At 42.3% G+C, this 23,113-nt stretch overlaps 1 protein-coding gene and 1 long non-coding RNA gene across 6 annotated transcripts in view; both read right to left on the reverse strand.

The window, feature by feature from the left end:
- Positions 1-3,991, reverse strand: part of LOC119117348 — a 30,902-nt gene extending 26,911 nt beyond the window's left edge. For both annotated transcript variants that reach the window (XR_005096502.1, XR_005096501.1), the window contains exons 1-2: positions 3,173-3,991; positions 731-774 (exon numbers count right to left, since the gene is read on the reverse strand). This is a non-coding gene — a long non-coding RNA (uncharacterized LOC119117348). The remainder of the gene's footprint in view (positions 1-730; positions 775-3,172) is intronic.
- Positions 3,992-11,094: 7,103 nt separating this feature from the next.
- On the reverse strand, positions 11,095-23,051 carry rassf8b (Ras association domain family member 8b). 4 transcript variants are annotated; one of them, XM_037243679.1, is made up of 10 exons: positions 21,158-21,309; positions 20,910-20,965; positions 16,248-16,415; positions 14,733-15,083; positions 14,464-14,660; positions 14,144-14,347; positions 13,974-14,048; positions 13,384-13,506; positions 12,833-12,968; positions 11,095-12,375 (listed from the first exon to the last, which is right to left on the reverse strand). In XM_037243679.1, exons 3-10 carry the CDS (start codon positions 16,357-16,359, stop codon positions 12,275-12,277), a joined length of 1,299 nt encoding a protein of 432 aa, XP_037099574.1. In that variant the 5' UTR covers positions 16,360-16,415; positions 20,910-20,965; positions 21,158-21,309; the 3' UTR covers positions 11,095-12,274. The 4 variants fall into 4 exon arrangements, with proteins under 4 accessions (XP_037099574.1, XP_037099571.1, XP_037099575.1 ...); XM_037243678.1 differs by lacking the exon at positions 20,910-20,965 and adding an exon at positions 22,191-23,051 and having other exon boundaries at positions 11,097-12,375; positions 21,158-21,249; XM_037243676.1 differs by lacking the exon at positions 21,158-21,309 and having other exon boundaries at positions 20,910-21,151.
- Positions 23,052-23,113: the final 62 nt, after the last annotated feature.

Here is a 23,113-nt window from a genome sequence, read left to right on the forward strand (position 1 = left end):
ACTCCTTTTTAGAACACGAAGTTAATATTACTTTCCCAAAAGAGAACGTGTGCGGTTATTGTCTGATGCCCTCTGCAATATATTGCATATTCCTCGTAATCACTGTCATTCATCAGTGGTAGTGCGGGAAAATAAATTGCAGGAAGGCGTGTGCAAGCAATATTTGTGAGTCTGAGCTTGTCACCAATCCACCTGACAGGAATATCAGATTCAAGGGGGCCCTTAATTTTCCAACTGTCAAGAATTTGGAATTTATTCCTCCTTGAAGTCAGCATGACAGCGGCATATCAACCGTCGCCCTGTTCCCCCCCCCCCCCCCCCGAAACGTTTGCGCAATTGGCTTTTAAAAGGACGCCGCACCGGTGAATAATTCAACTCCTTCATTTTAAAGGAGTCGGATACCTTTTTTTTTTTTTTTTTTCCCTACCGCGAGCTGGCCTTTAGTATTTGAATATGACTGTAAATCCATTACTGCGCTAGTTTTAACTTTTACAACTGCTTTTAAAAAATTACACGGAATTGCATTTGATTTAAATATCAGCCTTCGCCGCCATAACCGCCAGCTACAGAGGGAAGGTAATGGACTGTGACTAACAGGTGCTTCTGGACCGTTAATCTGCATAAAAACGCAGATTTATTAACACATTTCTGCACTTGTGACCTCACAAATAGGCCGCGCAAATGCCTGAAAAACCGCGATAGCGCACCGCAACATATTATCGGGACTTACCAGAGTCATACATTCACCGACCCTCATGGAGGAAGTGGCACCCGCTGTTGGAAAGAAATACAAAGTTAATTTTTTTTGCTTGGTTTACAAAAGACTGAAGAACAAGATAAATGTAGTAAACATGCTAGCTGTTTCTCATCGTAACGCTAAGCTAACGGGTGAATCGAAAGCATACGAGCCGCCTGGCACTTGATTTATTTCAGTGGGCAAAGATCTTATTTTGACCTGACACGATGCGCGCCGGGGTTGACAGCTGTACTGACTTGACATTAAGACAGAACATGTAGCCCAAAGACAGACACAGCGCCGGGGACACGGCGGGACACTCCAGTGACCGCGCTCAGACGGGTGAAACGCCCGCCCTGACAAACTCATCCCGCGCGATCGATAGCTGCCGGGACGACGCGCCTTCTCGTCACGGGCCGGCGAACACGCCGCCGCCAAGGTCTGCGAATGGAAGATAGGCCCCGGAGGGGAGGGAGGCTTGATTTACGAGCCAGAATCAAAATGGAGGCACAGTCGCCCACGTACGGTGGACCGTCTTCCTGCCTCATCAGTCTTCCCCTCCGTTGTACCCGTCCTCCTTACGTCGTTTCGTTTTTCTGGCTGCTGACAACGGCTGTAGGCTGAGATGAGATAGTCGACATTACTTTTAGATCGATAGTCGCAACCTCGTCGTTGGCCTTGTGTTCATTCACAAGGAAATGAAACCTATGAAGCAGATCCGCTTCTGGCTACCGGCTAATCGAAGACTGCCAGAAAGCACAAGAGGATGACGACAATAAAAACGAGCGGAGTTGCTGAACTGTAGTCGGAGCGTTTTAATCTTAGGACTCTTAAGGATTTCCTGATCGAAGACATCTTTGCAAGTACATTTGTCAAGCAACTGACAGTCCCGAATGGTCACGTCTTGGCAGATTCCGACAGTCATGGAGGTTCAACCTTAACTCATTCACTGCCATTGACAGCTATAGACGTCAAAGATTCATTTTAACAGAGTGAATGAATTTCGGGTTGCCTGATGGAAGGCAACTTTGGAAATCAAGCGACTGACAGTCACGACTCCGGACTGTCGTCGCTTCTTCGCAGATTCTGATAATCCTGCTGATTCAATCTTTTTAACCCTAAGACTTTTAAGGATTACCAAACATCTCTTGTTAAATACTCACAGTCCAGACTCTGGACTATCATTTCTTAGCAGATTCTTTTAGTCCTGTTGGTCAAACCGTTTAAATCAGAGAGTCTGATTGTCTGACAGAAGACATCTTGCCGAGTACATTGGTCAAACAACTGACTTTACCAATCAGGTATCAACTCCTGAATCTCTTGCCCAGGGTCAAATTGACAGAGTAAGTCACTAACTAAAACGTATGTATAAGGCCCCGAAGGACCCCATCAGTGAGTCCTTGCAACGTATTTTCGAAACCCACCCCACACCCACGGCGCGCAAACACTCCCTAACTCCCATCCCACTCTTGGCGCGTATCAATATTCATCGGTCTGCCGGGTGCGTTTGTGCGATGACTGTCTCATTAGCCTTTGATTCCCTGGCGCGAGGGCCCGTCAGCGCCGACAACACAGCAGCGTTTGAAGTGTGCCGAGCAGCTGCTCGCATTGATCTCCATCCACTTTCTTTGCGCGCCCCGGTCCACTCGCACGCAGATGCTGCCCGCGGGCGACAAATATACGCGGGTCGGTTAACGTCGCGTGCCGGGACCGCCGCAACAGCTGCCGGCGTATATTCCCACCTCGTGTCAATCAAACACGTCAAATTAGCTACATTAATCATGCAGATGTTTCCCGCGCATACTTCACACCCTTATTGCCTGATATTAATACGTAAAGGCAAGATAGAAAAACTATCTTCAATAAAGTATATTTTTTTGAAATGTCACTACTCTCAAGCCATGAAAGAGTGTGTCGTCCGATGACATCGGCGCTAAGACACTGCGCTAGCCCACTCAACGATTGCATCGCAATCTGTGGAATAGCATGAGCACAATAAAGAAATAAAGGTGATTGCCTCCCTGCAAAACCGGGTCGGCGAATCGATACGGCTGATAACATTAGGGTGACTTTAATGAAGAGAGTGGTGGCGAGATAGTGAGACCACACAGAAGGTCTGTTGGTTGCACAAAGATTCTCTCATTTGAACCAAGGAGGTACATCTTGAAGGATAACAAATAAAAGCACGACGTATATTCAATCAGTTTGAGTAATATTAGCGCATGCAAATAAGAAACAGGTCTTAGTCATGACTGCAGTATTGTTAAGTTTCGAGGCACAATGCAAAGTTTTCCGCTGGGAATGTATTGCTGTCATAAAATGCGATCAGTCTTCAAAGGTTAACGGCTGACATTTTCATAAATCAAACCCATAAAAAGACTAGCTCCAGTAATGCTTGGTAATATTATGATATTAATAGAAGAAGGTCATACATACCTCAGAGCGGACGTCTTTACTGCAAGTCGAGATGCGACGAACTTGTCAGCTCGGGGAAGATGTTGCTCCTTCGTCGTCGCCTCCTCTTTGCCTCTGCCTCGGCTGGCGTCTCACTATCAAACCTCCCTCCGATTCGACTCCCCCTACACCAACACTCCCCCCACTTTTTTTTTTTTTTTTTACTCCTCCCCTTGCTTACCCGCGCACCCCCCTTTCTCTCCTTCTTCCGACACCGCCCTGCTCCTCAAACTCGAAAACTAGTTGCAGCAGCTTTGTTGCATTGCATTGTTCTCATCATAATACAAATCAATATTATTCATTTATAAACATAATATTTGAGGGTCCAGGTTTGTATCATTATGACTGAATATATGTTGTTATATTAAATGGGAAAAGTCTTATTTAATTTGTAATTCTTGTCATATTAAAATATGCTTGCTGCTAGATATATTGGTAATAATTTGGCAGGGGAATTGCATAAAGTGAAAAGGATGTTAGAATCTGTCTAAAGGGCTGAGAAATGGTGCTTTGATTAAAAAAAAAAAAAAAAAGGAGTGAGGCACTTAAGGTTCAGCAAAGTGCTTTGGATAAAAATAAACCTCACAGCTGTGCCTCAGTGGTGAATAAAATTCAGTTGTTACCTCCCAAATTTTCAGTCCAAATGACCGCTGGTGAATTCCACAGCCCATCTCTTGGTTTCTGCGCTCCTTCTCTCCCATCGAGAGCCCTCGCTGCCTCTGCCCTTGTTTCCATAGTGACACTTTCCCCGACTCTGGCTCCACATAATCAAGTGAGCCAGGGTGGGGGGTTGCAGACGAGCGTGGGGGAACCAGGAGCGGGGAGCTGAAGGAATGGCAAAGATGAGGAAGATGAGGGGGAGAAAATGGGGGGGCAAACAGCAGCAAATAATGAACACAGAGAATGTCAGTGATGGTTTGTCTGCGGCAAACGACGGTTTTGCTTTCGACTTCTATCTCGTGTTGGGTTCAGATCAGGTGCTTGAGAAAGAGCGGCATATGGCTGAGATAATTATCATGCTCATCAAACAACAGGGCGGCCACTTGTGCGCGGTGTCAATGCTCCCACCAGTGAGGAGATAAATCATAGGATGTGATCAATCTGAATATTAATGCAAACGCTGCTCAGCATGCTCGCTCGGCGCCAGGTGGAGACGCTGGAAACCTCCTCCAGTGGTGGAATAAAATCATGCACTACACGCAGGTAGAATATGATTCCGCAGCGCCATTCCAAGGGACAAAATATGGTTAAGTCACTCATGGTCCCCAGGAGGAGAACCCCTCATGACTCCTCATTATTTTTTTCTACAGCTCCTGGATGGATTGAATTGAAAATGGGCTTTGACATTCACGGTTTTTAGACGATAAAACCCAATGACTTTGTGTGAGCTCCCGACTTCCATCACCATGGCCATCACCATAAAAAAAATAAAAAAAAGGTTCACTAAAATATCAGCATTCATATGATGGGCTAAAAGCAAAATTGATTCAGACGCACTTAAGTTAAATTTGGAGTAGTATCAGAAATTTGAGTTCAACTAATAGCATATCACCATCAGCCTTTGCCACACTTAGATGTATTAAGTGCTAATTTACCATTTGAACTATTACAGTAGAGGTGTTTATGTAAGCGCAACAAAGACGAGATGGTCAAAAACAATGATACTAAATCATCTGGAAGGCAAATTAACATAACGTAGCATTTGGCAAACATGCTATTAGCCTAACAGGCTAGTTAGCACGCCATTAAGAACGAATTGCACATTAGCATAACTCGTTTTGAACAAACAAGTGTTTAAAGCTACAATTAAACACATTTACTCGTTTTGAGCAAATATCAAATATACACGTGTTTAACGCTGCTGTAAAATGTAACTTACCTTTTTCATCATTGTAGTTTTTGTCGTTTTAGAACGTGTGACTGAGTTGACTGCCTTCAGGCGGGAGGGGGGCGCTCGAGCGCAGAGGAACGAAGTACCCTACAATAATCGAAGATAGTAGAAGAAAACTACATGAATAAAATACGAAAATAAACACAATGTATTTATTTACATAATGTATTTATTTAGGCTGTTTGAGAACATTTGTTGCTTAATTAATGGTATCATGGACAAACAAATGTATGTAGATTTATGTTTGCGTTGCAGTCGCTTCCACTAGCATTAGCACTAACATTGACCGTCCAGTATAGGTCAAAGCTCCCGTCTTGCTAAAGGCTCCATTATTTACCACCACAGGAGGCCATTCATCTATTTTAGCTACCACTGCTCCCCTTTTAAATGTGTCTCCGGGAGGAAAGGGAATGATTGTGTCGGCGCAGATCATTATTTCGCCGAATTAATCACCGTTGGAAGGGATTATCGTCAGGCACCGGCTTTTCCGGCGTGATTAACGATGCCGCGCGTGAACTTTTTCACTGTCGATCGATAGTTGCGTCCGCTTTCGTGTGTGCGTACACGGGCCCCGCCAGCAAGGTCAGCGTGGGCACGCCTGGGCCTGCAGGTGTAGATTGAGAGCAACGATTAAAGTGGAATTTGTGCAGCGTGGATGCCAGGGATATTAATACATGTGCACGGGGATGCCGGAGTTTCCTATGAAACGCGTCTTTCGATTGTAACCTTGACCGGCCATCAGTGCCTTTACTAGCAGGGAAGGACATTTGGCACACGTTGATGTGCTATTAAAGCATTCATGGCCCAAAGTGGGCCAACAAAATAACTGCAGATGATAATCAAATCATGCACCCTTGAACAAAAGCAGGGTTTTTAATCAGTACAATGATGCATTATTCACAAAAAAGTGGGCAAAATAATTCCTACAGCCACGCCTTTTTTTTTTATCCAGATGCCCAAACAAACTGGTGAAGAAAACACAACCTCCTTGGAGGAGATATTAATGGGGAAATTATTCTTCTCCATTAAACATAATTAGCATTTTCCACTACCTTTGGGCACGCGCACATTTGGATTTGCATAACAAGTGGTAGCATTGACACCTGGAAACAAAACAAAATATGCTGAAGATGAAAACCGCCATTAGAATATTAGATTAGCAATCAATTATAAGCAAGGGTTGTTTTTTTTAGCTTCAATAGTTCTTTTTCTTGGTTGTTAGATTTATGTTTTTTAAAAACAATGCTTAATTTTAGATGAGTTTTAGCATTACTTTTAGTTTAATAAAACATACATTGAGCATTTGTCGAAGACATGAGGAAAAAAGTGTTTAGATTGGTCCAAGGAAACATCCATTTAGGCAGGGATGTTGTCACTTATGTATATTTGCAGGAAAATTGCCCAAACTCGTCTTCTCGCGACAGGCACAATTGGATGCCGGGCTTCCCCCTGAACCGGCAACATGGCTGTCATCCACTCCAAGTAATAGCCCGACTACCTGGCCGAGTACAAACTTGTCTCTCAGATTTATTTCTGTCCAACTCCAAATCCCAATCTCAGCCTGTTAGCCATCCCCCGGCTTTAGTTTAGCTGGCGGAGTGACTGACAGTCGGCTGATTGGGGAGCTGCGGATTCCGGTGCCCTCCAGTCAGATCGTGGAGGGATCGGACCAATTATCGCTCAAGGGCACGGAGACGAGGCGCGCCGGGGTTGCTTGTACCCTCGGCCCCGGTGTGTTGGCGCGAGGGATGCGGGAGGGAAGAGATTACAGGAACTCCATCAGCATGGGCAGGTTATGTTCCGACATAATTGGGTGGAAAAAGTCGTCAGTGTTGAGAAGGGAATAAACCAACAAAGGAAGAGGCGGGGAGGGAATTGCCAGATAGCACGGTCAGCGTTTTTTGGGAGCTTTTTGTTATCAGGCCATAAATACAAACAGACTAAATTAATTAAGCCTATCAAGCGAAATACTTGCGATTATCATAATTGTGTAACTATCTAATGTTTCTCCTTTTGGAAATGCAATGCCAAGGATCACTATCATCAGAAGATGCCTTTGAAACTTCCCCATTTCAGTAAAAAAAATATTTTATATTTAAATTTATTTGATTATATAGATTAGAAATGCATTCGTCAGCTTCAACTAAAAATGGATATTAACTGTAGGTAATAAAGGTGCGCTAACATTAGCCATAAAATGGTAACGTTAGCAAAAGATGCTAAAAATAGCTACAAATAATCAGCGTCTCATTATCCACATCATTTTATACCATTCCTGACTCTTGAATTTTAATAAATGCACATTTTAGATTGCACAATACACTTCAGAACACACAGAAATGGGTCCAATTCTGTTAGCAGTGCATTTTTACGCAAGCTAATGATTTCCGTTTACAGTAATAACGCTGTATTTGGGTCAATATACAGTATACTTTGTAGCCAAGGATATTCGCGTATTTACTGCCACTTTTGCATTATGTATGTGCACATGTGTGTGTGCGTGTGTGTGTGTGTGTGTGTGTCTTCTTCCAAATGATGTCTTTCATCTCTCGACTTCAGATGCTGCCGTCACCTTCTTCCATTATCTGGCAGGATGAAGTGTGACACACAAGGCAGATTGTGTTGAGAACAAAGGACAAGGATTCACCAACACAGACACACACACACACACACAGACACACACACACAAATTCTGTGGTTGGAATGATCCTGACAACAGAAAACGATAAAGAAAGAACCGCAGTTGTTCCTTGAACTCGTGAAAATGAACAATTGGAGGATACAAAGGGTGTTCAGTTATAATAAAAAAAACAACCCTAAATTAAAAAAAAAAAAAAAGAAAAGAGCAAGCACATCTGTCGCGGTGCCTTCAAGGACTTCAAATGGTTCCAGTGGAGCTGCCTGCTGCTCGCTGGCCAACAGCAGCAGACTGTGGCTGAGCTCAGAGAATATGTCCGCAGCCTATAAAGAGATGCCAGGAAAACCCCTCTGAGGATTTTTTTTTTTTAAAGAAGAAATCTAAATCCAGTCTGTGTGCAGTGCAGGGGGGGGGGGTACTTGCAATTCACTGAAATCAAAGCTACACCATTCCTTGGCAAAGTAGAAGAGCATGGATGAAACTGGATTTTGACAAAACTGTGCTTATCCCACATCAGCTGTGGAAATTCGAAAATCTTTCCAAATACATTTTGAGCGCATCAAAACAGCATTGTATTAAAGCACAAGTAAAAATAGTGTTGAAAAGCTTTCTAAGTGCATTTTACCAGCCGGTCATAATAGGAGTCCATAACACTAATGTTGTTTTGCTTACAGGGTGCTATTTAGTATTTTATGTAGCACTGAAAATATGGAATATCAAATATTGTTTAGAAGAAAAGCATTCTGGTTTTCCTTTAAAGAAAAAAAGCTTGCTATTTTCCTAGTCTTAGAGATGTTATAAAACATCTGCTATTTTCCTTTTTTAAATATTTATGAGATTAATGTTTAAAACATTTATTTTCCTCTCCAACCATCTTCACAGTTTAATTTGATATAAACAATATTCATAATATTTAACTATAGAGGGACTTTTTTTATGACTGCATGTCTCAATGCCCATTGACATTGTGCTGCTCCTGGTGTTTACACACCTTGGCCACCAGGGGTCAGTAATATATAGCCGTACATAATACACACAGAAGACTTTCAAAACTAGGTTACGGTCGTTTTTCGCTGGGGATTGGGTAGCAGATGATCTCGTAGTAATAAGCAGCAGTTATAATTTATAAGGATAAATGGAGGCTGGGCGTCTAATCCAGAAGGGAGACACAAATTAGTAAAAGATAAAATTAATATTGTGGACAAAGATGGATGGCCGTGCATCACAGGAAATCCGCAGCCCTCGTTACAAAGCCCATCAGATCCCTCAGCGTGCCCCGTTTTTCTTTACTACGCCGACGAGGGGCATCGGGGTGGACGTTCCGCCGTGTTTGTATTACACCGGCGCAATCAAGACGCCTATTAGCTGCTGTCACGGCTCGCCCGTAAGTGAGAAACGAGCTTCAGAAAAGTGATAAATGTATAGCGCGCTAGCTATTTCCCATGCTGTCATTAGGCCAAGGGTGTCAACAGCGAAGAGCAAGGTGTCCTCTCTATCGGGATCTTAATGAGAGGCGGGATGTGGCGCACCCCCCTAAAAAAGATCACCCCGACGATGGTGAGACGGCTTCATTAAGCGCACTACGGTGCTGTCACTCCTGGCAAAGGGGCGAGGCGGCCGAAGGGACGGCAAACAACAACACTGTAATAACGTTGACATTTAAAATAGGCTTCGGGTATCATATCCAATTTCTCCCCGTGCACCCTTAATTCCCTTTTAATTGCTTTGCCGTGCTGGTCGCCGAATAAGGCTGTCTCTCTTCATTTATGAGCATGAGGGGACGGGGGCACGGTGTGTATGTGTGTTGGCGGCGGGGAGGTGTGTGTGCGTGTGTGGGGTTCATCGACTAAATGGAGGCGCTGCCAAATTGCACTGCCAATGCAAAGATAATTGGTAGCCCGTCCAAACCAAATCAAACACTTTATAAAAGAGCTTTGATGAAACACTGTTGGAGAGCCAACTCTATTTGATGGCAGTAATTAAAAAATTAAACAGTGATTGGGACGAGATGCATAATTAATGATCATCAAGTTGCAAAACACTGTTGTCTTAAAGGTGGTGACTTGAATGGCAATCGATTCGACAATAAGCAGAATCTTAAAAAAATACTTTCACCAAGTCGCAAAAGATTATATATTTAGATTAAAACGATTGTACTAAACTCGATTCTTCGATCTCTGCTCACCACCAGTTTTATGAACCTCATTCCACAACTAGGTGTTTTCTGAGTTTGGTCATGTGATGTTCGGAAGCTGAGACGTGATTGGCTGCAATCTGAACTCCAAGTGATGTCATAATCAGTCGACAGCAAATAACAAAATGGCCGCCTTCTGAGACGGATAAAAATGGGTGGATTTAGCTGCTCAATTCATTCTCCACATACACAATATTAATCAAAAGACTCATGTTAAGACAAGCATATAATTTCGACATGGCCTTTAAATTCATCAAGAATCCCTTCCCGAAGCTTTTTTTCTTGCTCCCTCGCTAACGCAAAGTTTTTCGCTGTCAATCCCGTGCTCGGTTGAGTGACGGCGCGGCTCATGCGCGCAACTTGGCATCTCCCGAGTTACTTTTATCCAGCAAAAAAAAAAAAAAAAAAAAAAGCGTGCTGGTTAATCAAAGCCCGTCATTTCCATAATTCATGGATGCCCATCTGTTTGCCACATCCTCGCCTGCCCGGTACGGGATAAACATATTCAGGAGAGGGGGCCGAGGGGCTATTTAATGACAGTGTCAGCCAGGCCATACACACACACCACGGCGTTATCCATCTTCATTGTAAACACGGTAATGCAATCCATCTAATGAAGCAATATTTGCCCCGCAAGTCAGAAATTACTAATTGATTTGATGGGTTTCTATGTATTGACATCCTAGAAGCTATTCGGCTCCACATTCATCACACTTACGAGGACATCAAAGTTCCCATATCTCAATTGCGTGATGTTGCTTGGATATATATAGAAAAACATGTCATAGCTTTTTACCTTTTTGTGCCACAAATCAAGAGTTTGTTGAGGTGACACGGTCACAGATGCAATCCGAGGCCCTATGACCCCTTCATAAAAGTATGAAACCTGGACAGCTAAGTGTGATGGGCAAAGTTTTGTTGCGCAAGTCGCGAATTGAGCCAGCTTTTGTTTACGTTCTTGACCGAGAACTGTTGTTCGCTCGGAGATGCCATTAAAAATTAAGTTGTTTTCATCCATTGTCCACCGGATTGCTGTTTTCGCCTCATCTGGTCCGGTCAACAAAAAGGTTAGATCATGTCTAGACACTTTCAAGACCCACAAAAACTTTCCTGGTGAGATGACTATATCCCCCGATATAACTACATCTTGTCGAGCTCAGGCAATATCAAATCAATCTTGGTATGGTATTTGCAAATTTTATTAAAAATTAATATCGATGGCACAACAGAAACCAACATATACATGTGGAAAAAAACAGCTTCGCTGCGGCTTCATTTTTTTTTAAACATCTTCCAAAGCAAAATATTTTGTATTTTTTTTGCATATGATGAAATCTATTCACTGAATGTGTTTTCGACTTTCCTCGCAGTAAGGCATGCCGTTATTCTCTTATTAGTAAATTAATTACAGTGTCCCCAGTCAGTCACGACTACGATACAATACTGGATTTCTAAGTGGATGCTTTCCCTGGTGTATAAAAAAATACATTCTTCTAACCTTTTATATTATATTTGATCACACTAGCTTTGGTTCATAGTCGACATCTTTTGTTAGAGTAAAAACACTACATTGTCCCTGCATGAGTCATCACGAGAGACACGGGATGCAATTTGATGCATACATTTTTTTAAAAGCGTTCAAAAAATGTAGTCTGTATAATCTTGACTTTGCTACCACCTAGTGGCCAATCTGGGATGTTCACGCCTACAGGGTAAAAATGCCTTTAGTCATCATCAATCACTCTCGTTTCTGAACTCGAGGATGAAGTGTTAAGATTGAGGGGAGAGGGAGGAAAAAAAAAAAAAAACCAGAGATTAATGGATCTCAGGCTTTGCAAACCTAACTGGAGTGAAACGAAATCTTTGATGCACAACAGAACCAATCATTTTCCTGGTTGCCTCCATTTTTCTTCAAGCTTCAAATCAATACAAAATAAAACTTGACGGTTAAGAATTCCCCTGAATTGGTGTGAAAACTTTTTTTTTTCCAAAACCATGTGACTCTAGCTACCTCGAGTTCACTTGATGTGCGCTTTCAACACATCACAATAAGGCAATCAAATATATGACAATGGTTGTGCATGCGCGTGCGTATATGCATTGTTGACATCCTGATAAGATTCTCTAATGATGGTTTTTAGCATTCCGATAGAAAAAAAAACATTCCTGTAGTCAACAAAAATACATCTGCTGGCCTTACTTGTATGTCTTTGTTTGTATATACAGTCGTTGAATAGATTAGATATGAAAAGTTGCAAATGCACTGTATTGACATCACTTGGAAGTCCTAAAGGTAGCCCAGAAAAGATGAAGTAGAGTTCCACTTGAGTGACATCAGTAATGTCTATGTGTTACCGGTTTTCAAACGTAGATGCCTTCGGGGTTGAATCCGGAGGTGGTGGTGCTCTGCAGGGAGCGTAGGTCGCTGGGTAGGAGACGTCTCAAAGAGCTGCAATCTTCCTCTGCAAAAGCAAAAAAAAAAAAAAAAAGGTGTATTTCAAGAAAGATCCTATGAAAGTTGAACGGTGGTGTGTAATTTTGTTTGGATGTTAGCGTTCACACTAAGCACCAGACTTGCCACATAATTATAATCTACCTTGTAATACCGCATATGTCCACAGGGTGGCACTGTGCACACATGGATAGTAATCTCCATTTAGCGAGAAAAATCTTTATAGCAGTGATTCATTTGATTACCACCTAAAAAAATATCCACTTAAAAAACACTTAGCTCTTTAAGTAGCATCATAATAACTAAGCGGCACTACCCGCCCTGAAATATGCCAGACCCCCCCCCCCCCTAAGAATTTTTTTTTTAGCTCCGCCTGTGCTGTGAAATTGTTTTTAATTGTGTAATAGTGCAAGTCATTGGCTTTTCCCATTTGTTATATGTAATTTTTTGTTACTTTTGTTACATGCCATTGTTGTTGTCCTCGTCTCCTGTAGGTTGCTGAGCCGGCAGTACGGTGACCTTAGTGCCTGTCTGCTGAATGAACTGCTGGAGATTGACCTGGCGAAGCTCTTTAGTCAGCTGCTCCAGCTCCTGCTCCTTCTCCTAGAAGAACAAAACCTACACGTCAGTGATGTCACAGAGTCCATAACCTACTTTCAAAGTTAGTTGTGCAAGTACAGGCAAGGGATTGCAGATTTGTCTCAGCCTCTAATAAGGCAAAGAATGCCGAAGCATCCCCCACACACCTCCCTCCTTCCCTTCTCTCATTATGACCTCACACCCAGCGGGACCTCGTGTACATCGAACGCTTTGAATCAAGTGCGGCGAAGAATCCGTCGGAGGCTTCCTGCAAAGCGGAGATTGAACTTGCCTTCCCTGTCCGCGACCTAATGAGCTTAGATTTGCACGGTTCCACTCCGGCATGGGAGGATGGGGATTTCCGACCCCCCTCGAGCATCTTCCTCAAACTTTGTCTTTGTGCCAGATGTGAAAGCGCTTCACAGTTTGGGCCGCAGACCTGGAGTCTCTTGCCGGACTGGCCTAGGGAGCGTTCCAACGCCCTGCAGCCGTTCTCCAGGCGAGCCGTGTGTTGGCTCTGCACGTCCAGCTCCGTTGTCAACGTATCCAGTTCGGCCTCCACCTGAAAGGGAGCAATTTTGTGGGCCAAGAAAAGCAACAAAAAAAAAAAAAAAACATTTGGATTACTACAGAATTGAACACAGTCCTCCCTGCATATGAATGGATTGAGTCATTAACATTCATGAATTATTCACTAGAAAAAGTCATAGTTCCTCCTTGTTTCTCAGTTTTATGATAATCAGCAAAAAAGAAAAACAGTTGAACCTCGGGAGGATAAACAGTTCGGATTATGAATTAATGTATGTCATATTAATTTGACTTTGTTTTAGCAATAATTGATTATTGTGTTAGATTCACTTATTGCTTGTTTTTTTTAATTAAAAAAATACAGGGAAAGAGAAGACCATGACAAATATTTGTATGTTAGACTGCAATCACAATATTGTAAAAAAAAAAAAAAAAAAAGGATTCTTTTTCAAAATGGTTCAGCCATTTTATAGTTTTTTTGCATGGATGAACTTATTTTACCTCTTCCTCATTGATCATGTGACTCAGTTCGTCGTCCTGCAACAGCCGTTCTTGCTCCAGGCTGATCTCCATGCTCTAAAAACACAAACGACATGGAAAAGTCTTTTTTTTAACTTTAAAAAAAAAATGAAAGTAGCATATTTTCCATCACAGGCACTCCATAAAAGAACCTGAATGCGTGCTAAGTATTCCGAAAGATCGGCCTCGCAGTCACGAACGCGGGCCTGCAGCTCGGCCAGCTGTTGCTGGAGTTGCCGCTCGCTCTCCTGCTCGATACGCAACTCGTTCTGCCAGAATTCCTCCTCGTCCATCTCGGCGTCGTTCCTCCTCACCTGCTGCTCCAAAAGCAGCAGCTCCTCTTCCAGGCTTCCTTCCTGGTGGGTGGAAAATGAATTCAACTTAAAATAAAACGATGGTAATACTATTAAAGACACCCGCGGTTGAGTAGGTTGCCAGGCAACACGGGCTGCTGATGAAGCCCCAACCTCACCTCGCTGGCCTCCTCCCATTCCCGCAACTCGGCCTCGCAACCCAGCAAGCGGCTTTCCAAAACCTGCAGTTTGTCTCTCTGCAACCGCACCAGTCTGCTCAGTTCTCGGGCCGGACTGCCCGGGATCGAGGAGCTCCCGCCGCCACCTCCGACTCGCTTTAGATTTAAACTCACGCCGCGCTGATGGGAGTGCTTGGCTGCGTAAACACACATAAATGTGGATTGTAATATCACGAACAGACAATACAACATATTTGTGTGTTAGCTACCTTCCGTGTCTCGGCTTTTTCCAAAAATCTCCCGCAGACCTCTCGCTCCTGCGCTGAGGGTCAGAGACTTGCGTTTGGGTTCCCTGCGCTTGAGCGAGCGATTCGCCGCCGACGGGTGTAACTTGGCCTGCGGGGGCAGGCTCTGGCGGTAAAAGGCGCGCTCTGACCCGCGGGCTAGCCCGTCCGAGGGGGACCGATCGCTGACGGACGGGCCGGTCCGCTGGAGGATGAGCTGCACGTCGCTGGCGTACTGGCCCCACTTGTTGAGAGAAACCACGGGGTTCTCGAGGGGTGCCAGGTGGCGCTCCGTGTCCCTCCATTTTTCAATCAAGGTGTACCTGCCTGTGCGGCCTGGGACATGAAGAAGAAGCATGTTAGGTGTTGGAAGACCAAGATCATTGTCAAAATAGAAATAATGGTGCGTTGAGATTTGGGTCCAATTACCTCTCCCTTATAAAACTTTATACTAAAGGACAAAGTATTACAAAACAATTACATATTCTGCATGTAATTAAAATAAAATATTTTTATGTAATATTTAACTAAATAGAAAATAAATATTTGTATATTTTATTGTTGTATATATTGAGAACTATTCAATATATCGTGTTTAAAATTAAAATCATCTTTGTTATTATTAAAAGATATAAATCAGATGACAGCGACTGGCTCTTTTCGTTTCGCTTCTCATACTTGAGCGTTGACAATAAATGGTCAAAACGCCCCATCTAATGGCGACCTTTTGCGTTGTTCAACCCTGTCATTTCTTTTTCCATTCCCAGCTATAATAAGTGCACTGTTGAGAACTCTTCAGCTCTAATGTTCCCACTACTTTAAGGTGTAAGAAGGTGGTCTGTATTTCAAAGCAATTCTTCTCCCACTCCCCTACTGCTGCAGCTTAAGGAAAAAAAAAAAAACACCTTACAGTAAACACCAAAGAAAGGATTTTATAGCGGGGAAATTCCACCTCAACAAAAGGTGGGTACTGGGAACTGAGTTCGATGGTTCACAGCTCTGTGAATTCTCTGTGTGTATCCGTGTGTGTGTGTGCAGATGGAGCGTGGGTGCGAGCAAAAGAGGCACATTCATCACAACAGACGTGCACAAAGTGCCGTGCTGTGGACAAAAAGGCGAAAGCTGCACAATGAACAGTGAGCGCCATAACTCCTGCACCATTGTCACCATTGGAGACCACCAGGAAAACACTATCTTGAGTGGGGGGGGGCTGTTTGAAACAAAGATATTCAAAGGGCCCACTCTTGGGGCATTTTAGGGTGTACAATTGCAACGATTTATAGACTAATAAATGAAACAAGCCAATTTTAAATTAAAGTCAGTTTGTCATCCAATCCAGCAGATGGCGGTGTGCTGAAAAAAATGCCTTACATATTCGTGGACTTAAGAGTGTGTTTGAGGTTTACAATCCTGCATTTTTGAAGTGACTTCATCAGTGTGCGATACGAATTCTGCCTAGCAACAAGTGTTTATTTAAACGGGTTGAATCCCCGGGCTTACCGATGGCTTGAGCGAGCGCGATGACCACTTCCTGACACGTGGTGAACTCGGTGACACCACACACGATACGCTGCACGCCGTCCACCCACACTTTCAGCTCCATGGCCTTCATCAAGACGCCTTCATTCCTCCACACCACTAGAGGGTGCTAAAGGGTAAGCGGCCGTCCTAACAGAGAGAATGAATAGTCTCACTTGTATTATTACATGGCAACTTTTGACATACAACTGAGTAGAATGATTTTGAAAAAAAATTCAATTGTTATTTTATGTTTTATTTTTATTTTCCTACTTATTTAAGCTAACGCTGTAATGGCCTCCCATATTAAAGGCCTCTCTCCCTTCTGGTGTGATTTCCATGCGGTAAAGCTAACAGCAGTTGCATGCACGCAGCTGGAAAGCTATTTCAAACTGCTGACACATGCATCTCGGCGGACTCATTATCAACCTGGCAGGGGCCGCACGCAGCGGTGAGCCGAAGCGCCCGCACGGTGCTTAACGCTCGGGCCTTTTTTTTGTGTGCGCAAACCTAACCAATGTGGATCTCTCCATTGACATGACAGGGGGGGGAAGGAGAGTTTTACAATAGGCACATTAGGCATCTGGTGAGAGAGCATTAGCACACGTTGTGATGATGTGTCGCATTTTCACGAGAGCCATCGAAATGTCGGAGCCGGGTGTTTATTCGGCGGGGAACGTATTTACACATCACAACGTGGCTCTATTGAAGAGGAACAACATGGTGACACGTCTTTCACACATTTATAATATGTACATACACACTTGTGACAAATCATACGTCCAAAGATGTTTTTCAAAACAATTATGCTACCGAATATCTATTCGATTAATCGGATAAGAATTGATGTTATGTTTTTAAAACAACCAACACAAAATATGCATACTATATAAAGTCCTATTCCTACATGAGGTGTAGGTATTATTTTTGTCCAACTTTATTTTATATTATCTGTGACTTTGAAGGTATGTGGCTTTAATGTATGCTTGGGAAACGTTTTCTTAATCAGTAGTGATTTAAATGTGATTATTATTGAAGCAAATGAGCCAAATGTTATTTTTAAGTTGTAAAGTCTGATTCAAGTTGAATTCTTGGTCATTTTCGCCGAGTCGTTTTCAGCATTTGCTTTCATGAAACGTACAAGCAAGGCTCATAGGGAGAAGGCAGCTGTTGTTGAGAGGCAGCTGCTGATTTTTTTTTTTTTTTTTTTTGGATGAAAAGGCACTTTTTATAGCAACTAAATGGAAAAGACAGCACTAACTTAAGAGTCCCTAATCAAATTTGCTGCGCGACATCACGAGCACTCCAGTGTGCTCCCTTGCGGAAACGACCTTCGATTTTCTCCGCTTGTGAATAGCTACGCCCGCGCCCTTAAAGCCACTTTGATGGCGGCCAATGGCAGCCGACGGATAAATAAATCACATGAGACGTGGTAGTGAGTAAACACCGGCGAGCATGCTGCAGAGAGTGTGTGCGTATGTTTCTATTTTGGTGCAGCTTGCTTGTAAATCTACACTCGCACATTGAGACGCGGATAGATGTTTCGGAACCTCAAAAGCTTCCAGCAGTCCTCAAAGAAAATAAAAAAGACGATTGAAGGATGTACTCACTAGCTGGCTTAGAAATGTTTGTGTCTTTGGTGGTATACCAAAAATGTTCATGAGTCAATGTGATGTTTACCAGTAGTCATTTTCTATACTATAAAGGAATTTTTAAAATTAATGTGTCAATTTTCTTACTATAAAAAAAGTTCTATCCTAATCTATTTTTTAAATGTTAAAAAAGGGTCAATTCCAATACACCAAAAATGTCACACACCATAGTCATTTTCAAAAATAAAACAATAAAATAAAATAATAAAACATAAATAAAAAGTATTCAATAACAAGAAGAAATGAATAAAGTGAAGCTAATATTTTTCAAAAATCTTCACAAAAAGAAAAATCATTTTCAATGTGTCCCTCTGTACATTTATCATTATTAAAAAAAGTTTGCCTAGTGAAAAAAAAAAGAGGCCACATAAATATAATTACATACAAATTACACACTTTTAAAATAGGTCCATTTTGGTACGTTAAAAACATCCACGTGTCAATCTGACTCACTGTACATTTGGTTATTTTAGTCCTTCAAATTCAGATATAACTTTAAAATAGGTCAACTTGACCTGCAACAAAACAGGTGGGTTAAGTCTCTCATGAAGACTGGTCATATTATTAAGTACGCGTACTTAAAAATACAACTCCCGTCTGCAGTCATTATGAGGAAAAACAGCCTTAACTTGCACTGTTGGCCCTTTTCAAAGCAATATAAATAAAGTCTACACACTGTCTACTTTATGAGGTGACATTTCCACAACCTTTTTTTCCCCCCCTTCTATAATAATGTCAGCCATACTAAATTGTGACATTTATGACTGCCAGGTCAGCACGAGCGGCCAGCGTTTTGGACACAATGGAACGAGCGCAAACTGCAACGCAGACAAAAAAAAAGACGCTACAAAATAGACAGCTGGACACAAAATCAAGTACTTGGACACGTGCGCTGCGAGCGCGGTGGACGGAGTTAAACTTAGCTGTAACTTCAGTCTCCTTGAGCGTCATTCCCGGGATGCCACAGGAAGGCAGAGCGAGGGAGGAAACAGCGTGTGGTTAGGTTACGCTGCAAATGCTCATATGAGAAACCCGTAAAAATGAGAAATTCCCTTTAAATCACATATTGGAATATTTAACTGACAGTGAAAATCAGCGTCTACCAAATATATATACAAGCAAATGTGTGCTTTGGGCTTAAGGGTGCAAATTATGACTGTAAATCAAAGTGATCAAAGACTAGCTTAATGCTAACACATATGGGGAAACACCATAGACAGGCTAATGAATAGCAACAATAATAACGGGCATATATTCATCTAAAAAAAAAAAACCCAGGTATTATTTTGCCCCTTCATTATCAAGCTAAGTACACCAGGAATAATTCATCCTCATTAAAACCACATTACAAAATATTTAGGCTGATTAACATGGGCACAGTCAAAAACCGATGATGTCACACATCCTCTCTTTTTAAGGACGGCTTCACTCAAAATAAGCTACGTGCAAACAAAAGAGTCCACTGCGGTGTGTGTGTGTCCGCATGGCTAGCTGGCGGCGTGACTGAATGCAAACAATCCGTCGCCATGGCGACACTGCCCCTAAGCCTTTTGTTCCCGGCCTCGCTAGTACAGCACAGATGACTGCATTGATTGGGGGAAAAGTTGACCAAAAACAATTAGGAAGTAACCAGTGTTTTCCTACTCCTAAATGCAAATGAGCAACATAAAATAAAATAAATAGGTAATTTGCTCTGGTATGAGGTTTAGTTTTCTTCACACAGCAGCATTTTTAAACTGTAATCTGCATGGTTTAAAAACTTTCCCCTCAAAAAGTAAGTTAAAGCAATGCTATCAAAAAAAACATGGTGAAAGTGGTTAAAGCAGAGTAAAGTAAAGATAAAATGCTTTTGTCGAGAGACTAAAAGCACACATACCTGAATCTGTGCAGTTTGGAGAGTGACTGAGTCACAAGCAAGCTTCCTGAAATCTTAATTCTTTGTTCTTTCATGGCTTTGATGGCACATTGCGTCCTTTGCATATATTTTCAGACACATGAAAGGATCCATTCAGATTGCCATATTGTCAGTCAAGTAAGATCACACACTTGACCTCAGATGTAGGGGAGGGGGTGGGGGGGCGTTTTGGCCACGCTAGCAGTGACGGAAGATGGCAACATTGGGAATGTTCATGTCAGCAGTTGCTTCAATATAAAAAAAAGTAAATTAGATTAGATTGACCCGAGTCCCCCCTCCCCCGGACAAGATATCAATTAATTTGATGGAGGCACTCAGGCCGCCGGTGAAGTAATACGCTGGTGACCTTGTCATTTTCGGTTGGCACACATGGGCTTCAGGTTTATTTCACGCTGTCATGTTCTTCTTTGTCTCTTAGGCATGTACTCTTGTTACACAGTGCCCCTAGTGGTCAGACTTAGACACTATATGAGTGTTTAAATGTAAGTACTTTTGACACTACCGTAAAAAAAAAAGTTGTATTGGTGCATCGCTTTCTACCTAGACAGTGTTTTGACTGTGTTGACACTAAACGACACCACGCGGTCTTGTAAGTTCAAACTAATCAGCTTGGTGGAGACAATAAGCCCGTAAGGCTCGAAGCTTAACTCAGTGGGGAGGAGTGTGTGGGGGGGTGTCTGCAAAAAGACACGCCAACGGAATTAGTTACTCAACAGCACTACACTGAATCTTAAAGTTGAGTTAACGATTGGTTAAAAAAAAAAGCTTCCTTGACTATCTTTGTTAAATGACTACAAACGTATTTGAGGAATCAAGCATTCGGATGCATGTCCTCAACCAAGGACAGATGACATTTTATTTTAAAAAAGAAAAACAAGCCCTGTAATTTGACTTTTGGGGTCTATAGCAGCACAACAAAAGCTTGCTGCTGTTGCAATCTCTGCACAAGCACTCTGCTGTCACGCGAGGGGCATGCAAAGTCAAAAGTATTCAGATGATTACTATTAGCATAGAATAGGTAGGTATTAGCTAATTAGTCACCTTAGGTTAGCTCGGGCCCACCAAAACAGAACATACCTTCTCACAGCATCCCGTTACGCTCACGCATGTTTCCTTCCATGCAGTTTATTTTCCTATGGTTTGCAAAAAAAAAAAAAAAAAACGGTCCCCTTGCTCAGGAAAGGCAGCAGGCTACTTTGCGGGGAAAGAGGGGATAGATAAGAGGTGGGGGCGGAGAGAGAGGGGGGGTGTCGTCTGCTGCGGGCCGATGCGCGTCACGCTGCCGCCGCATGTGCATGTAAACACGGCTCGCTCGCTCCACTCACCGGACATCCGACACGGAGCGTTCAGCAGCCGCAGCTCTTGCTCTATCTTTCTCTCTCTCTCTCTCTCTGCTGGTGCACGTTGGGGTGGGCGGCTGTGGGATAGAAGGGAGAGGGGGGCTTGTAAATTACGTGGGAACAGAACTGGGGCACTGCAAGGCATGACGGACCTGTTAAAGCTACAGCGACCGCCGCCGCACTGGCCGGGACCTTTTCAACTGAATGCAGTGGCGATAGATGGCGCCCTTTTGCGTTTTTCCTCGTTTATATTTAATACAGAGCAGGGATATTTTCTAATTTTCACAATTGTTCGCTACATTATATTTACACATTGCTAACCAATATAATGTCTTGAAAATAGCTTTTTTAATTTACCACACTGGCTTTCAATTTTTAATAATTAAAAAAATAATTAATTCAAAAATATATATTATGTTATTATTTATTGGTGGCCATGATGGTGGTACTTGGAAAGGACTTGTTTTGCTGACTTGGTATGAATAAAAAAGTTTGCCTGTTCTCCAGGTGATCCTGTTTGAAAGTATGCAAAAAATTCTTTGACTTTGATTATGCAGCATGAAAAAAAGATAACTCCCCTTACATTGCAGCTTTAAGTCAAACTTCCATCGCCGCAGCACTGCATAAATATTGAAGACTCATGCACATCTCCAAAATAATTTGCCTCTCCGCGTGTAATTTACAGCTTGGGGATCGCTAACATTTAAAAACTTTCTGTGGACGTGAGCGATGTGTTTATAGGGATGATGTGCTGAAAACATGTTTTATTTATATCTACAGGGAACTAGGAGAGAACTTTAAATCATGTTCTAAAATAAAACCCATTTTTTATTTATTGCTAATTTTCCGGAGTGAGCTTTCATTCTATATACCGTAGCTTTAATTTCACTTCCAATTCAATTTTCATGACATGCTTTCCTCTAAGCTTCCCACATCAACCTTCTTTGAAGAGAATCTGGTCACAAGTCCCTTTCAGTAATCTCAGACCAAAGTATTAAAAAGTTGAAAAAGCACTCACTTTGTGGTCTTTGGACTGGTTGACCCCTGCCAAACAGCAGACATCCCCCTCGTCTTTCAATGGTGGTTATGCATTTGGGGCAAGTTAACAGCAGCCCCATTAGACCCAGCAGATGGCGCTGTGGTGGAAATAAAAGCTTGTTACATTAAAAAAAAAAAACACACTGGTAAAATGTTTATAAACTTACCTTTGGATGGACACCATCATATCACAGTTGTTTCCACATGATGGAGAAAGGTTGTAAAATATAAATCTAAAAACTAGAAAACATGCACTCAATATGTTGCTATCCATTAAATGATTATATTTATCTTGATTTTACTCCCATATATTCTCATTGTTTTCCTCTATGGATACTTAAACAAAGCTAATTTTATTCCAATTCAAAGGAATAATTGACTACCAATTTGACAAATGATTCACTTTTAGTCACTATGGCTAATTAACCAGGTAGCTAATTTTCACAATTAGCCAAATTAGCATTTGGACATTAACAGAAGGAAAACAGGCTAATTAACCAAGAACCGGTCAACTTGTTTTGAAATTTTAACATGGAATGTGTTTGTTTTTTTATCCCCCCCTTTTCACAATTTACATGTAAAATTGTCACAGTTAGCCAGTCTAGCTTACTAAGCTAACTAGACATTAGCCTCCAATAGGGCACAACAGGGTTGTTCTTCATTCCCCAAATTCTTGAGGGATCAAGTGGGTTCAAAAGACACGATTCCTTGGAAAATTTGCTCCCATTCCCCCCCACACATTTCCGTTTTTTTTCCCCTAGTGTCTAGACTTCATTAGCTGAGGATGAGCCTCTCCCTTGCAGCGACCATGTAAGCCGTACTAAAGACAACGAGGCCTATTGTTCAAATGGATTTTGGACCGTACGCAGCTTTTCCATCGCCTTGCGCTAGAAATTGCACGCA

Source organism: Syngnathus acus, chromosome 23, assembly GCF_901709675.1.
Source record: "Syngnathus acus chromosome 23, fSynAcu1.2, whole genome shotgun sequence".
NCBI lineage: Eukaryota > Metazoa > Chordata > Actinopteri > Syngnathiformes > Syngnathidae > Syngnathus > Syngnathus acus.

Coding starts and splice junctions, on each gene's coding strand:
- rassf8b (XM_037243679.1), bottom strand. CDS start 16,359: ATGAAGGCCATGGAGCTGAAAGTGTGGGTGGACGGCGTGCAGCGTATC. Junction 15,084..16,247: donor CGCGCTCGCTCAAGCCATCG/GTAAGCCCGGGG, acceptor TTCATGTCCCAG/GCCGCACAGGCAGGTACACC. Junction 13,507..13,973: donor ACATGATCAATGAGGAAGAG/GTAAAATAAGTT, acceptor GCTCCCTTTCAG/GTGGAGGCCGAACTGGATAC.